Here is a 15842-nt window from a genome sequence, read left to right on the forward strand (position 1 = left end):
GATGTTTAGTTTGATGGGAAGGAGTAGTTGCTTACTCAAGGGAGCAGTTGCACCAAGATGATCAAAAGAGTCTGTTGCTCTAAATATGGTAACAGGGATATTCTGGAATGACAAAGCAAAGAGAGAGAGAGAAATTGACTAAGTTTCTGGCTGTGATATGTGTAAATGACCAGATGGTTTATCCATAATCTAAATGTAATTGTAGTACATGCATATAACTTTTTTCAAGAACTTGCCACTCAGGCTGGCTGATTGTTGCATGATAGAGCTCTAGGATGGAAATTTATGGTCATAACGTGCATTGCAAGACTGTTATTGATATAGTATGTGATTATACTTAAATCTTTCTACCTTAAATGGTAAAGAGAACACCACAGGAAATTACAATTAGTGACATATCAGAATATTAGCATCTCTGTTAGTGCAAAATGTTATGTTTTATTCTCATTCAAAAACACATCAATGTCTGACTGATAAGAAACTGAAATGCTGCTTTTTCAACTTACATTTAGCTTGTGGCTTACTAACGGTAAGAAGGCCTTTTATCTATTTTTTTATCCACTGTTCAAATATTTTCTTCTCAATCTACCAATTAATAAAAAGAGTACTTGATTTAGGTAATCAGATACATATTTGATGATTAAAATGTAATTTGCAGTTTCTACAACTTGCAATTATTATAATACAAAAGACTAATGAATATCATAAATTATTGTGTTTATAAAGACTAGTGCATAATTCCTTTAAAAATATGTATTTTCTCTTTCATATTACTTGTTAATCTAAATGAAGTCCCTGCTAATTCTTGTCTGTTTTATATAGAATAACCTTTACTTTTTCTGATTTGTTTCAGTCAGATTGGATAAATGGCTCAATTTTTATTTGCTGTTCTACACAATTATTTTCTGACCCACTTTTTCCATTACATTATAAAATTGAATTATAACAAAAATTAAATTTAATTAAACATGATCTATATTAAATATATTAAAAATTTGTATTTTGATCATAAGAAGATATAGGATTTTTTTTAAAGTTGTTATATTCAGATTCTTCTTTAAACTAGAAAATTTCTCCTCTGTATTCATTTTTATTATACCCATTAATATACAACGCATCTCATCTTTATATTTCAGTATTAGGAAAAATATATTAACCATCATGCCGCTGTACCTATAAATCCTTTAAAATGAATGTATTGTCCTTACGTATTGAATTTTTAATAAAACTAGTAACTACCATTCTATATATTCTTTATAATCTGCAGTAACTATATAGTGCTGCATGGGGTCACTTATGTCAGTATATTTCATTTTGTCATTTGTTAGGTCCTGCAGTGGTAGATTCTCAGAAGCAAGGTAAGTCCTAAAACATCATTTTCAGACAATAAATTGACAATAATCCAATACATATTTGTATATTTATTAATTTAATTTAAAATGAATGTATTGTACTTAGGCCATTGCATGTTTAATACAACTAGTAACTGTAGTTTTCTTTAAATATACAGTATATGCTATGCTAACATTTTTATAATAAGTACACTCATATAGCGCTGTTTTCTTACAGCATCTGAGCCTGGTTTTTATATCTTGACTTTAGTTCTGTCTGTGTGGAATTTGTTCTCCACATCTCTTCATAGGTTGTCTAAAGGTACTGCCTGTACATCCCAGAGATACAAATGTTAGGTCGACTTTCTAGCATATCTCTGAGTGAGTGTATTCTGCAATGAACTTCTCACTGTCTAAAGTCGGGGTTTTTAATGTCAGTCCTGGATGGCCACAGTGAGTGCAGCGTTTTGTTCCTCCCAGTTTTATAATTATAAGCTAGGACAAGTAGATAACATTTTTTTATTTAATTAAATGGTCACTCTCAAGACACATTTTTTATCACTTTCTGAGAACATCTTGTGGTCCAAAACAGATTTTTATCTCTTGGCCATTCCCTTTTCTCTCATTTATTTCAAAGTATTTTATTAACACAGATATTTAATTATTCATATACCCAGGTTTAATGGAGAGCTGATGGGTCCTTTCTCATTTGCACCACATTATTAACTGGTGGCTGGTTAAGAAAACAGGCAGCAATTAAAACCTTAATACAACTGCTAAAACTAAAATAGGCAATACGATTTCTGAATCATAACAAGCAAGTTAATTAAAACAAAGTTCATTTAGTAGTAAATAAACAGTTTCTAATTAAGCAAAAACTTGCAGCCTTTGTAGCCCTCCATGATGCAATTGAGGAGACCTGGTCTAAAAGTTCATTCCTGACTTGTGGCCAGAGCTGCTGGGATGTGCTGCAGAATCCCCCATACCCATCTTTTTATTAATAAATGTTCTTTAAAATATCTGTTTTTCAGATAACATGTGTGCATATATAAAGTTTTCTAAAGTGACAAAATTATCTGTGTATTGTAGTATTAATAGATAGATAGATAGATAGATAGATAGATAGATAGATAGATAGATAGATAGATAGATAGATAGATAGATAGATAGATAGATAGATAGATAGATACTTTATTAATCCCAAGGGGAAATTCACATAATCCAGCAGCAGTATACTGATACAAAGAAACAATATTAAATTAAATAGTAATAAAAATGAAAAAAATGAAAATAAAATTAATGTTAGCATTTACTCCCCCGGGTGGAATTGAAGAGTCGCATAGTGTGGGGGAGGAACGATCTCCTCAGTCTGTCAGTGGAGCAGGACGGTGACAAAAGTCTGTCACTGAAGCTGCTCCTCTGTCTGCAGATGACACTGTTAAGTGGATGCAGTGGATTATTCATGATTGACAGGAGTTTGCTTAGTGCCCGTCTCTCTGCCACAGATGTTAAACTGTCCAACTTTAATCCTACAATAGAGCCTGCCTACTTAACAAGTTTGTCCAGGCGTGAGGCGTCTTTCATCTTTATGCTGCCGTAGAAGAGGGCACTCGCCACAACCGTCTGGTAGAACATCTGCAGCATCTTACTGCAGATGTTGAAGGATGCCAACCTTCTCAGAAAGTATAGTCTGCTCTGACCTTTCTTACATAGAGCATCAGTATTGGCAGTCCAGTCCAATTTGTCATCCAGCTGCACTCCCAGATATTTAAAGGTCTGCACCCTCTGCACACAGTCACCTCTGATGATCACAGGGTCCATGAGGGGCCTAGGCCTCCTAAAATCCACCACCAGCTCCTTGGTCTTGTTGGTGTTAAGGTGTAAGTGGTTTGAGTCGCACCATTTAACAAAGTCTTTGATTAACTTTATATCTTAATGCATTAGCGATATCTTCTGACAAGGCAATAATTTATCTATATATTTATTTACTTTACTAAATACTGTAGTTGTGTATTTGTAATAGGGGATTCAACTTTCAGCTTGTAACCCCACAATCATGCCTTTTTCTCTAAATGGAGAAGTGAGCAGTATGTTCAAATAATACACTGCAGCAAAGTAATAATGGGAAAGACTCAAACTTTACCTACAGCCATGCACAAAGAGTGTTGCATTCCAGTAATATGTTAATCAGCTAATTATTTTAGGATATTATTTTGTCAAATAAAAGCAGAAAATGAATACTGTATCTGTATGAATACTTTGACATAACGCGCTCAGAGTGAACTGTCTTATTTGTATGGGAATCAGTCCTAAAACCTTACAATTAAAATATATACAGCATTTCCTAATTTTAAAAGTTTTAAAGAAAATGTCAGTCCTACAGTATTGATCCGCATTATCCAAACATTTAAAAAAATCTATCATATAATTTAATCATTCTGCTGAAGTACACATTTAAATATATTTAAATAAAGGAGAAAAGAGTCCTTTACCTAAAAAATATGTGTGGTTGTTGTCAACATTTTAAGAACAGATTATGCCCACATGTGGTTTTATCCATTTAGAACTGAAATATCTGTGCATTTGTATCAATTGATGCCAAAGGTTCTCAATTAAATGCTGAGACTGGTGACCCATCAGTCAAATATTTGGGGCCACGTGGCTAAAGGCTTTCCATCTACACTAGATTTATTTCTCTTTGGATTTGCTAAAATGTCTGTGTTCTGCAATTATGGTGAATGCTCTGGAGTGTACACATTGACAAGTTAACTTTAGCCGAAAAGCCATTTATAATTTAGAAATCAAGCTGAGACTTAACAAGAATCCAACAGTGTTAAGAACAGGAGCTATATTGTCAAAGTGTATGTCCCATTTCTGCTAACAATATATGCATCGGTATCTTAAATTAACTGCAGGCTAATGATCAAATGATTTAAACAGTATGTGAGTAAAGTATTACAGTAGCAAATTCTGCTTAAAAACTAATGTATTAATGAAGTTTTTTTGTGTCTTGAATAATGATAAATAATCTTATGTTTTCTTAGCTAGAAAAAGAATGTCTAAGAGCAGTAATATGAGTGCTAGAGGATAGTTCAGTGTTAAACATGCACAGGTTAAGCAAAGTTTAAAAATTGACAGCATCTTGTTAAATTTGCACAAATTCTGTCCACAAATAAATTATAGTGTTGTTGTGAGTGTTAAGGATAATTGATGACTCGTCCACTGTTGTAAGTCATAGCAATACAAGATTTAACTAATGTCTCATTAGGTAAAAAATTATTACATTTTACTAATCATTCTTTAATGTTGTATATAGTTATAAGTACCTACAGTAATCAGAACTATGTTTGTCTTATTTTTTTCTTTTTTACCTGATTAAAACTTGAATAGTAGGACAGCATTTATTGTGACCTAAAGGGATTGTTAAAATGCTGAGGAAGGACTAAACCTTTGATATAATGGTGGGGAGATTTGTCTATCCATCCATCTTTCCATCTTCTAAAATCATCTCTCCAGAGCAGAGTCACAAGGAAGCTGGAGTCTGTCCTAGCAAGACTCGGGCACAAAACAGAAACAACCCCCCCCATAGGACTCTAGCCTGTTGGAGGGTGAACACACATACAGTACACGCATGCACATTGGGGCTCGATCCACCTAACCTGCATGTCTTTTGCTTGTTGGTGGAAGCTCACATGGACATGGGGTAAACATGAATATCACCCAGATCTTAAAGCCTAGTCTTCTTGTTGCAAGGCAGCCACCACGCTATGATAAAAATTATTTAATAGGTTCTTTAACAGTAATAGTGTGGTTCCTTGTTAATAAGGATCTAGAGTCTAAACCACATGGCTTATGTTTCCATTCCCAGTGTTAGCCACCTATGTGATTCTGAGCTAGTCTCTTAAACTGTTTATCAAGATTAAAAAAGATGTATCTACAGTTATTTAAGATATTCATATTAGTAATAGTCTTTGCTTCAGAAAGGTGCTGTTTAAAATACATAGTATTTCATTTTTTTTGGAGTTCTGTTATTAGACATACACAATACAATGCTTCTGTATACCTTGGCAGCAGATTTATAGTGGCATATGTGAGTGCTAACATCAAAGCTACAGTATTTGTTAGTATCAGTCTATTACTAATGCTGCTTACAAATACTACATACACTAGTTGCAACAACAGGGCAACACATAACTAATCTGAAAATAACAGCAAACCGAGCATTAAAGGAACATTTATCACAATTTACTACTGACATGTGGACATTGTTTAGCAAATGCTTAACTTTGAGCAAATTACTTCTAGTCATCAAAGCCATTAATATAATAGATGTGAAAAGAAAGCTATTTGCATGATAAAGTGAATCCTGGGGTTTTAGTGACATTTAATTTTTTTTATAATCATAAATTTTAACTTCTCCTGACTACACACCAGCTAAGCAGATATTATTATACATATTCTTTGTTTCTCATATATTTGTTGGTGTTGTGAATAATTTATTAATGTATCACTATGATAACTAAAGCATGTGTGAGAAATAGGTAGAAACATACTAATACATATCGGTAATATTATGATACAGTAGCTATAGTGAACATCCACTATGTGTATAGATAGAATTTATCTTTCCTTTTTATCATGTCTTGTGTGTTCACATCTTCCACTTTTATGCAATTATGCACACATTTTCCATATAGGTTCCTTGAATTCTTTTTGTTTGGATGACCAATTTGTGCATTTTAAAGATTATACTGTAGTTGGTTTAATTTGAGTAAATTGTTATGATTTTGGTCCATAGAGAACTACAGTCGTAAAATTTCCTTTTTAAAGTTTAAATAAAATGAATTTTAAATTTCAGTTTTTAAGATACATAAGTTTTACATCTTATATACTGTTTGCAATAGAATCCAACTCTCTCAAGATATTGCTTTGGCATGCCTACAAATATTGTGCAGAATATGGAAAAAACAAATTATTCCAGTGTAAAATAGCAAACTTTTACAATGTCTTTAAGTGCTGACTCAATGCTGATATTTACAGTTCTTTTTTGATCCAATTCTGATAGCCCATTTTAGATGTCCCAATGATCCTATGTTTTTCAGTTGAACACATGATATTTATGTGGTTTTATAGGTTATGAACAAGCAAGCTATCGTAAATGGAGGGCAAAATACACTTTAGTATACACTTTTTTTTTTTGCTTTTTGTGAAGCTTGGGCACTTTACAAAAATACTTCACATTTCCGTGCTGAAAAGATGACATTTAAAATACATTTTATAGGATATGAGAAAACTATGCTGTGAAAAATCCATCAAAATGAACAATGGGTCAAAACTGACTCGAAAAAAGAGAAAAATCCCAAAGTTTCATCCTGATTACATTTAGGTTGCTTTTACTGATTTCAGAAACAAAAACAGGTTAAATTTGACCCAAGGATGTGGTAAGGGTTAAGAAGAGAATCATTTCAATCTAACTTAAACTGTTATTTAATATTTATAAAACAACACAACTTTCATGAGGTGCATGTTATAAAAGTGCTATATAAAAGTCTGATGAGTAAACTTCATCAAGCTTGTCTATTGGCCGTATAAATGTAATTTGTTTAATTTAACTTGTGAATGCTTATTTCTTGTCTTTAAATATAAATCTTGGTTAAGAATGAGTGCATTTTTAAAAATATGAGCATGTACATTTGAAAATGGCAACCTTGCTCTACTGCCAAATTTTATTTAGAGGCATAAAAATAACATGTCATAAACGTTGATTGTCTCTTTTGATGTCAGGTTATTCAGTAAAAATGTTTTTTTCTGTCTCTTTAAATTGTAATTCCTTCAACATTAAGGGTTAAAATTTAAATATTTATAGGTTTAGGGGTGTATAAGGTTATTGTTACATGTAAAGAGTATGGAGCATGTGCTTATTTGCATGTGTTAATCAACACAAAACATACTTGCAGCACACCTAGAAACTGTTGTATACGTCAATTTAAAAATATAGCACATTAATTTGTTATCGGTCCAATGAATGGACACTGTCAGTTGGTCCAGAATGAGATTATTGAGCTTTTCCCAGTGTTCTGAAGAATGATAACAAATCTCACAAGAAGTAACATTTACAGCTTGGCTTGCTGCAATATGGACGTGAAAAAGCACCATTCACTCAGTACATACATACATGAAAGGTTTATAGAAATCAAAGTTAAAATAGAATGTTTTCTGTTTTAATAAAAACAATTTTGGCACAGATAAATATTTTTATAATACTAAGCCTGTAAAGATGAATTTTGGTGCTATGTGGATTTTCATGTTGTTAGTCTGAGTTTGACTGAAAAATTTGGTGTTGAAAGGCACTTGTCTCCCAACATGGTCCTTCGTACCTATGGTATAGTGCCTGCCTTCCTCAAAGTACTGTTGAGCTCTTTAAATTCATCCTTTACAGCTTCATAGGTAAAAGTGTCATCTTCTGCAGTAGAGTTTAAGAGCTGATATTTCCTTCATGACGTAATGCTGCTTCTTATTCGCCCCAAATTGGGCATAATCACTGACATAAAGCTTGAGCTTGTAAAAGTGCATCTCAGAACTAGTCAACCTTCAGGGTGTTGACAGGGATATTACAGTGTCCTGAGAAGAAAATGTATCAACTACCCACCTTTATTGCAGGCCACACTCTAAGCAATAGGGTGTTCTGCTAAGAATAAGAAGCAGAACCTGAGCTTAGTTGATGCAGAGGTAAACACAGAGAGCTAGTGCTAATGTTGAGTTGCAAAGGTACAGGTGCAGTTTGCCATTGTTTCTTGGATGCATAGATGCCCAGCGTTTTGAATGTAACTGATGCAAAGTTTTGTCTATGAAGGTTGGTAATGGTTGAAAAATAGTCGTTAGTGCCTGACCAAGGCACCTTTTTGCCTGTAGGAGCCTATGCAGAACTATCAGCTCATCATTGATGAACACCAGTTTCATCTGATGAAACTCAGAATGCAAGCTGAACAAATACTGGTAGAGCTTACAGTTCCAATTTGGGACCGATCATTTGGCTGTATGTCAGATTAAACATATATCGGTTACAAAGTGTACAGGTCATTGCAACTGAGGCTCTGAGGGCCAGGTGTTGGTCATAGGTAGGCACATTTTAACTGCCAGTATGGAGTAGCATAAACTGATCCTTGGTGTTGGTGTCCACATGCCTGTGTAAGGCAGTGTTTTTCAACAACTTGGCCTTGCCACAGGTGAGTCATGGGTTGCTGTCATTGTTTTGCGAGTGGGTTGTGGTGACTTGCCTAAGCCAGTGCTTCTCAACCACTGGATTATGAGCTGGGTTGCTGCCAATGGGTCGTAGGTTGTCATTGTTGGTTTGTGAGTGGGTCACGGTAGGCCATGGTGGGTCACAAAGAGATCAGCAGCACTGCGCAATATGCTTTGCAGTGTCTAAGTGAGCTTGTTTCATCAAGGGGGATCCCAATTGCACTTGTTTCACTGGGGAGGAGGGGGGCAGTATGCAATAGTTGCTACTAGGTTGTCATTGAGTTTAAAAAGGAAAAACTACTGTAATTGTAAAGGTTGAGAAACACTAATGTAAGGAAGACAATGCTAGCAGAATGCTTAAGAATTAGCAGTGTACAGCAGTAAAGATCAAAATAAACCTTAAAGGACCCACCAAGAATCAGAAAATATATGAAATCCCATGAAATAATAATAGTAATAAAGAAAGATTTATTACTGCATCTAGTTTTGGCAATTTCTAGAAAATTATTACTCTCCTATGACACTTGGCTGTGTGTAAAGTAACGCATGACTGTTTTTATTGTTGGTTTTTGTGACTAGCTCATCTCACATAACACCAACTGTGTGCCTGAATCTTCTACCTCTGAGAATTATGTCTGTTCTGTTACCCCATGCATTCGAACAGCTGCATGGAAAACTACTATGGGTTACTCATTCTGATTCTGGCAAATCCATCTAATAAGTTCATGTTCCCTCATATTTTAAGGTGCTTTGTCAACCTATGCTTTCTCCAACACATTTCCACTTATCTCCTGCTGTGTGTGCCAATTTCTTGATAAGACATTCTGCTTGTTTTTTGATATTGATTCTGTTCAGAGATTACTTACTTAACCTTCCCCCTTGTAAAAAAATGATCCAGCATCCAAAATCCTTTTTGTTATTTGAGTACAGTATGCTTTCAAATGTATAGACTGCTGTAGTGTACTATTTTACTTCTCTAGGAGATTAGTCTGAACACTAGCATGGTGATTTGTTTATCTGGAATTCTTCATCTCTCTGTATTGGTTTTCTCCAGGTTTTTTAATTTTTCCCCAAAAATGCACATGTTGGGTTAATTGGAAAATGTATTAGTGTTAATTTTAGTGAGTGTAGGTGTATGCATGCATGTACCCTTTATATGCTCCCTGCCCAGGAGCCAAAGCTGTCAAAATAGGTCAGCACCCACCAAAACACTTAACTTGGAGCTAGTGGATTAGAAAATGGGTGGATAGAAAATGGCAGTGGCAGAACAAATACAGCACTTGAATATTGCTGTTAACAGAAGCAGGTTAAGTGACTTGTTTAGAGTCACATAGTGAGTTGCAGGTGGTGTCTGGCTGGAAAGCCCCTATCTCTCTTTCTCTGCTGTGTCCTGAGTACCTGCTTTTTATACTCTGATTCCCCTTTAAATCTTGGGATTAAGGATCAATGGTGCATTTAAGTTCAACATCAGGAAATGGCTTTCAGTCTCCAGTGTTGTGGGTGGCTTGATGTCAGGTGGTCGGTGACAGTGGGAACTCAGACCCCTCTCTTCCTTTTCTTTTTTGGTGTCTTTGTGGACTGCTGCCCTCTTTGGTTAATCATGTTGGCTTTCTATACTCATTTCTTCTGCCCTTGCATAATGTTCTTTACAGATAGGGGAGGGTCCCAGTGATTGGGTGATTTTATCCTTCAATTAAATCTGTCCACTTTCCTAATACTTTTCATTTTATTCTGTTTGATAGAAATTTGCACTGTATCAGTGCATGCTCCCAACCTCTCTCTCTCTCTCACTTTCTCTCTGTAAACTCTAGAGATTGTTGACTGTGAATCAAATCAGCAGTTTCTGTCAGACCAGCCTTTCTGGCAACAACAACCATCAAATCACTTAATCAAGTAAACATTAATTAAATCAAAGTCACCTTACTTAATTCACCTTTTTTCCCCATTCTAATGCTCAGTTTGAACTTCAGCAGGTCATCTTGACAATGTCTATATCCCTTAATGCATTGATTGCTTCCATGTGATTGGCTGATTAGTCATTTGTGTTAACAAGCAGTTGAACAGGTTCACCTAATAAAGTGACCAGTGAGTGTACATAAATATTTCCATACACATGTTTAACATTTTGGAAATTAAATTCCAGAATAATAATTAATAAAGCTATATTTTTGTGCTGATGTAACCAAGCTTGATGCTGATGATAATCATTTAAAGATATTTTGAGAATGAAGTAAAGAAACAAAAGAACCAAAGAGATCTGGATGGAAGAGAATGTGGTGTATTAATGGAAGTGTTATTTAAAAATTATATTAGTGTTAAGCTTTTAAATTAAAATAAATTATTAGCTTGGCAATGTTAGTTAAATTCTTCAAATGGTGGAGAAAATGTATTTAGTACTAAGCATTACCACTGGAGGAGTGGACAAGTTCCGGAGAAACCTGGGTATCACTGTATTTTTAGCTGTTTAGTGCTTATCTATAAAAGATAAGAAATGTAAGCAAAAAAATTCCAAAAATAAGATAATGATCTCAGCAGATCTTTCATAAGTAAAACTCAAAGCTTAAAAAAATACATACTGTCCAATTCCACCATGACTGACATTTATTTGATGCATTTGCTTTTTAATATTTGTTTTGATCACCATGAAGAGCAAGTACCATACTGTACAAATTACTTTGATATCCAAATGTTATTATAAAAAGGTGATTTAAAAAAAATGAGAAAAACTCTTGTTTTATAAAGGAAGAAATTGTGCTTTCTTTTCTCGTTTTCAAACTTTTCGGGTTTATAGGGTCATTTTTTTCAGACGTATAGATTACAGTAAAATTCTTACTTACACACGCTAATCAACATGTAACAGCATACTGTGCTGTTGCTCTCTTGCACCATGATTTATGAGCAAAAAAACCATGCTATTCTAAGAATTTTCCACAAGATCTTTTATTTTCTCGGTATTGAATTCCAGATTATGTAATCTGTTTCATTTGACTAATTCAAAAGATTAATAAAAGCAAGTTGTGTTTCTTTTATTTCCTCCCCTCTCTATTTATGTGTCTGACCTGTCTGTTTTCCCAGTTGTTGTGTCAAAGAGACCCTATTATGGGTGACCATATGGGTGTAGTAAGAGCAGAATTTTAAAAATGTTTTGTGCAGTGGCAAATGTTGTTTTGCGTTTTATGTATTTTTACATAACCCATTCATAATGTTCACAGGTTTTTGAGCTGCCTCATTTTTTCTTCATGTACCAAGGTGCACTAAGAGAAATGCAGTATTTTTTAAAAATGCAAATCCATTGTAAAATTGTTAAGGATAACCATATGCCTACCATAAATAAACATCTCTATTTCTTCATACCTAGAAGTGTTGAAAATATGGCAATTTACAATGCATAGGGTTCATATTTAAAACTGCTAGCCTTACCTTTTTATAAAAGTTCCTTAAATTCTCATTTAATAAAGTAACGGTGCAGGTTGGCTTTCAGGATCTTCTTGAACTCACTACCGCCGATAACGTACCTGAGGATACTCATTCAAAGCAAGGGTTAGGTACAAAAGTGAACATAGTGTTTTTATTAAAACCATGAAAAGCAAATAGTGTCCAAAAAGTACAGTGCTCTCTTCAATAAATAAATAATCCTTAAAAACAGGTAACAATCCGTGAGATTAAAATTCAGAATGAAAAACCAGAGCAAACCAACAGTTATCAGGTCCTTCAAGCTCTGTCAGACGAGCCCAGTGCAACTCCTTCTTCATTTCCCCAGCTTACCCATTACTCTCCCACTTGCCGGAGGCACTAGAAGCCATGGTCCACACCTTCCAACCTCCGTCTTAGCTACCTTGCGTGGTGTCGGCCAGACTGGTCAGGGTCGGTTGTCCTCCCATAGTTCTTCTCACTCTCCTGGTGTACCCTGAAGTATAACTCCCTTTCACACCCACTCCTCACCAATATTCAGTGAGGACGATCCACCCCTAAAGCGCCAATCCTTCACTCCTTCATGGGGCTCACACCCATGCTCCCCTTCACTGCACTGGCTGGCTGGCTGACTCATCCTGCCTCTCCACCACCATGCTATTGTCATAGTTCTCTTCACTATTCTTTCAGTTTTTTATTCCTTTTTTTCATTCCTCATTCCCCTTTTTCTGCTGTGTTGGCTCCCTATAATCTTCCTTGTTTTGATCACGAACTATGGAAAGCCAATGAGCAATTAAGACAAAACACTCTTTACATGCAGGCATGCTCCATCTCAATCACCTCACCAACTTTCTGCAGCAGCGTGAGAATGCACACCCACGGAAATCAAGCGAGCAATTCAGTTTTTTATTCATTAAAAATTGACCACTATACCATAATTCATCAATTCATTATCAAACAATGCATTTAACACTAAGTCATGGATGGCACACACTTCATTGGGTGTAGTTGTTTCATTTAGACAAGATGCCTCAGCAGTTACAATTGCTACCTCACAGATCTAGTTTCTTGAGTAAAAAAAACAAAGTGTGTCAATGTCTGTGTGGAGTATACATGTCTTGCTCATGTCTCTATTGTTATTTCTTCCTTTTATTTCTTCAAGATTCCAAAGACACATATGTTTAGTTAATTGTTAAATAAGTGTGTGTGTGTGTGTGTGTCAGTTGGTGGGTACTGCGATTTACTGCTTTCCTGTTTAGGGTTGCTTTCTGCCTTGTTCCAAAATGCTACCTACAACCCTGACATGGTCAGGTTTCTGTTTTATGGTCTCTTTCTAAATTATGAATTAAAATTAAATTAAAGTTGAAAACTTTTAATGTTAATAATATCTTGTATACAGCCAAATCACAGAAAGCTCGTAGTTTTCTGCCCTAATATTTGGCTTATTTTCAGTTTTGTAAATCTTTCATTATATCAGACAATGGATTGAATTCAATCTTCAAATACTTCCTAGTAATAAAGAAAGCAGGGCCCTCATGCATAAACGGTGTGTACGAACAGAAATGTTGCGTAAGAACGTTTCCACATTCAAATCGTGATGCATAAAACCTACACTTGGCGTAAAGCCACGCACTTTTCTACGGTACCACATACCCTGTCATACGCAAGTTCTCCGCTCGATTTTGCAGACTGGAGGCACCCAGCGTCAAAGCAGTGCTACTGTTCCTGTGTGGTTACCCTTTATTTCTTAGAACCACATTTCTGACGCGGCTTTATAAATACACTGAAACTAACCGCATATTGTTTATTAGTGTAATGCATCTGATTGTAGATTACCTGTAACAATATAATGGCTCAGGGAATAGCCATAGTATTCCAAATACCATAACTGCTTTAGCGTTGTTACTCTCACTGCACCATGTTCTTCTTTTTCTTCTTTCAGCTGCTCCCTTTAAGGGTTGCCACAGCGGATCATCTTTTTCCATATTACTCTCACTGCACCACTCAGCATATTTATATCACTGTGTCTGATTGGGGAATCACAGCAGCAGCTGATCGGGAAGAGAATTATCAGCATTCAGCATCAAGCACACGCCGACTCAGCCACGGCAATACGTTTCAAAGCCTTTACTGAACAGACCTCGCGGTTCAGAAACAGTTTCATCCCAAGAACTATAAACGCACTTAATCAATTGCTCCTTGTAGAACTGTTTGTACTTATAAGTACAATTACCCCACTGTAAACTTGCACTACAGTTATAATATTGCACAACCTGCGCCACTTCATAAAGCGCGTATTTACATATCATGACAATATCATTTTTAAGATGAAATGCAGCAAAGTATGTTGATTATATTATACAGATTAAACTTTAACTTCATTTAAATGATCTGTATTGTTAATGATTAAACATGTGAGGACACAGTGCCGCAGCGCTAGCAAGTTCACGTATTGTTCCTGTCTTGCACGCTGTATATTTGCTAAGGCTGGCGCGACACTGGTAGGATAGATGGATAGAAGATATTTCAATGTTCCTTAAAAGTTTTGAAGAATCATCGTTGTAAGCTTACAGATGGCTTAACGTCTATTACAGAGCTGATTGTGTGGTGATTGGGTATTTGGGGAAAGAAAAGTAACGACAGTAATTGGAGGTTAGTATGTTTGAAAGAGACAGTACTGCTACAATAAATTATTTCATCGAAGGTCGCGCATGGCACAGCAGCATCTTGTGTGAGACATGACCAATCACTGCACCACCGTGTTCCCATGTTTAATAACATGCTTTCATTCCAATCATCATGAAAATTATATCACGTATACATCTCAGTATTTTAATTATACAGAGAGCTGTAATATCACGAATGTAATGGATTCTGTACCTGTCAGAGAAAGAGAAAGAACGGAAGCATGTAGTGATTCACACACATAGAGCACATTGATGATCAAATACAAAATAAAGCATTTAACGTGTTACTTTAGTTACGATGGGATTTGAGAAACTAGTATATTAAATGAATTTAAGATGAAGTTTATGATGTTCTACTTTAATGACAAAATAAACTACTTGATTAAAGTGGAAATTTCGAGATTAAAGTTGATATTTCGTGCTTTTTTCCCACTGTGTGCCTATTTTTTTTGTCTGTACCCTAATAAGCTCAGACAGTGGGCTCCAACTCGGCTTTTCACGGCGACTTTGATATGTGACTTCTTTTTTATTTTGGCACTGTGTGACTTTGTGAACTTGTGCTTTCAAGTTTCTCCAACACGCTATGTCACTCGATCAACTTCCATTTGTTGATTATACCACTGTTTAAATCAACAAATAGTACGTTTTTCATTTGCCTCCACTTGGTATTCGCTGAAATTCTTATATTTTCCCCCATGCTTTTGCCATTGCCTTTTCACAGAATGCTGACCTTAAGGGCTATTTATATTGATTTGCATATTCAAAGAGGTGTAATTCTGGGAGGAAACAGGGCGGGACAGAAGGTGCGCGCGTTACTTTTCATGCTGACCGGGATTTATGGAGCGGAAGAACACAGAAGTTGGAGTATGCACAGATTCCTGCATCTGGATTTTTCTGTGTGTAAGCACATTTCGACTTTTGTGCTTACGTCATGTTATAGTGCGAGTTCTACGCACGGCGTTATGCATGAGGCACCAGGTCTGGATAAATAAGCTCTAAAGTTTGGTGAATTAGATATTTTTAGAGTTTATCATAATTTGCAATATTTTGGCCTACTCAGGACCAGAATAGTATGTCATTATTAACAGAATCATGAATTGTATACTCTATCAGAAGATTTTATGTAAAAAGATAAAGATACCGTGGACATCTGTGGACAACCTCCTTGTAG

The 15842-nt window shown here is 35.4% G+C and overlaps 1 protein-coding gene across 1 annotated transcript in view; it reads left to right on the forward strand.

The window, feature by feature from the left end:
• The first annotated feature begins 451 nt into the window (after nucleotides 1-451).
• LOC120542889 (scavenger receptor cysteine-rich type 1 protein M130) overlaps nucleotides 452-15842 on the forward strand; it is a 104963-nt gene continuing 89572 nt past the window's right edge. Inside the window, exons 1-2 of the mRNA XM_039775606.1 lie at nucleotides 452-529; nucleotides 1329-1358. Of these exons, the coding sequence (XP_039631540.1) occupies nucleotides 487-529; nucleotides 1329-1358 (73 nt within the window). The 5' untranslated portion in view covers nucleotides 452-486. The remainder of the gene's footprint in view (nucleotides 530-1328; nucleotides 1359-15842) is intronic.

Source organism: Polypterus senegalus, chromosome 13 (genome assembly GCF_016835505.1).
Source record: "Polypterus senegalus isolate Bchr_013 chromosome 13, ASM1683550v1, whole genome shotgun sequence".
Classification (NCBI taxonomy): Eukaryota; Metazoa; Chordata; class Cladistia; order Polypteriformes; family Polypteridae; genus Polypterus; species Polypterus senegalus.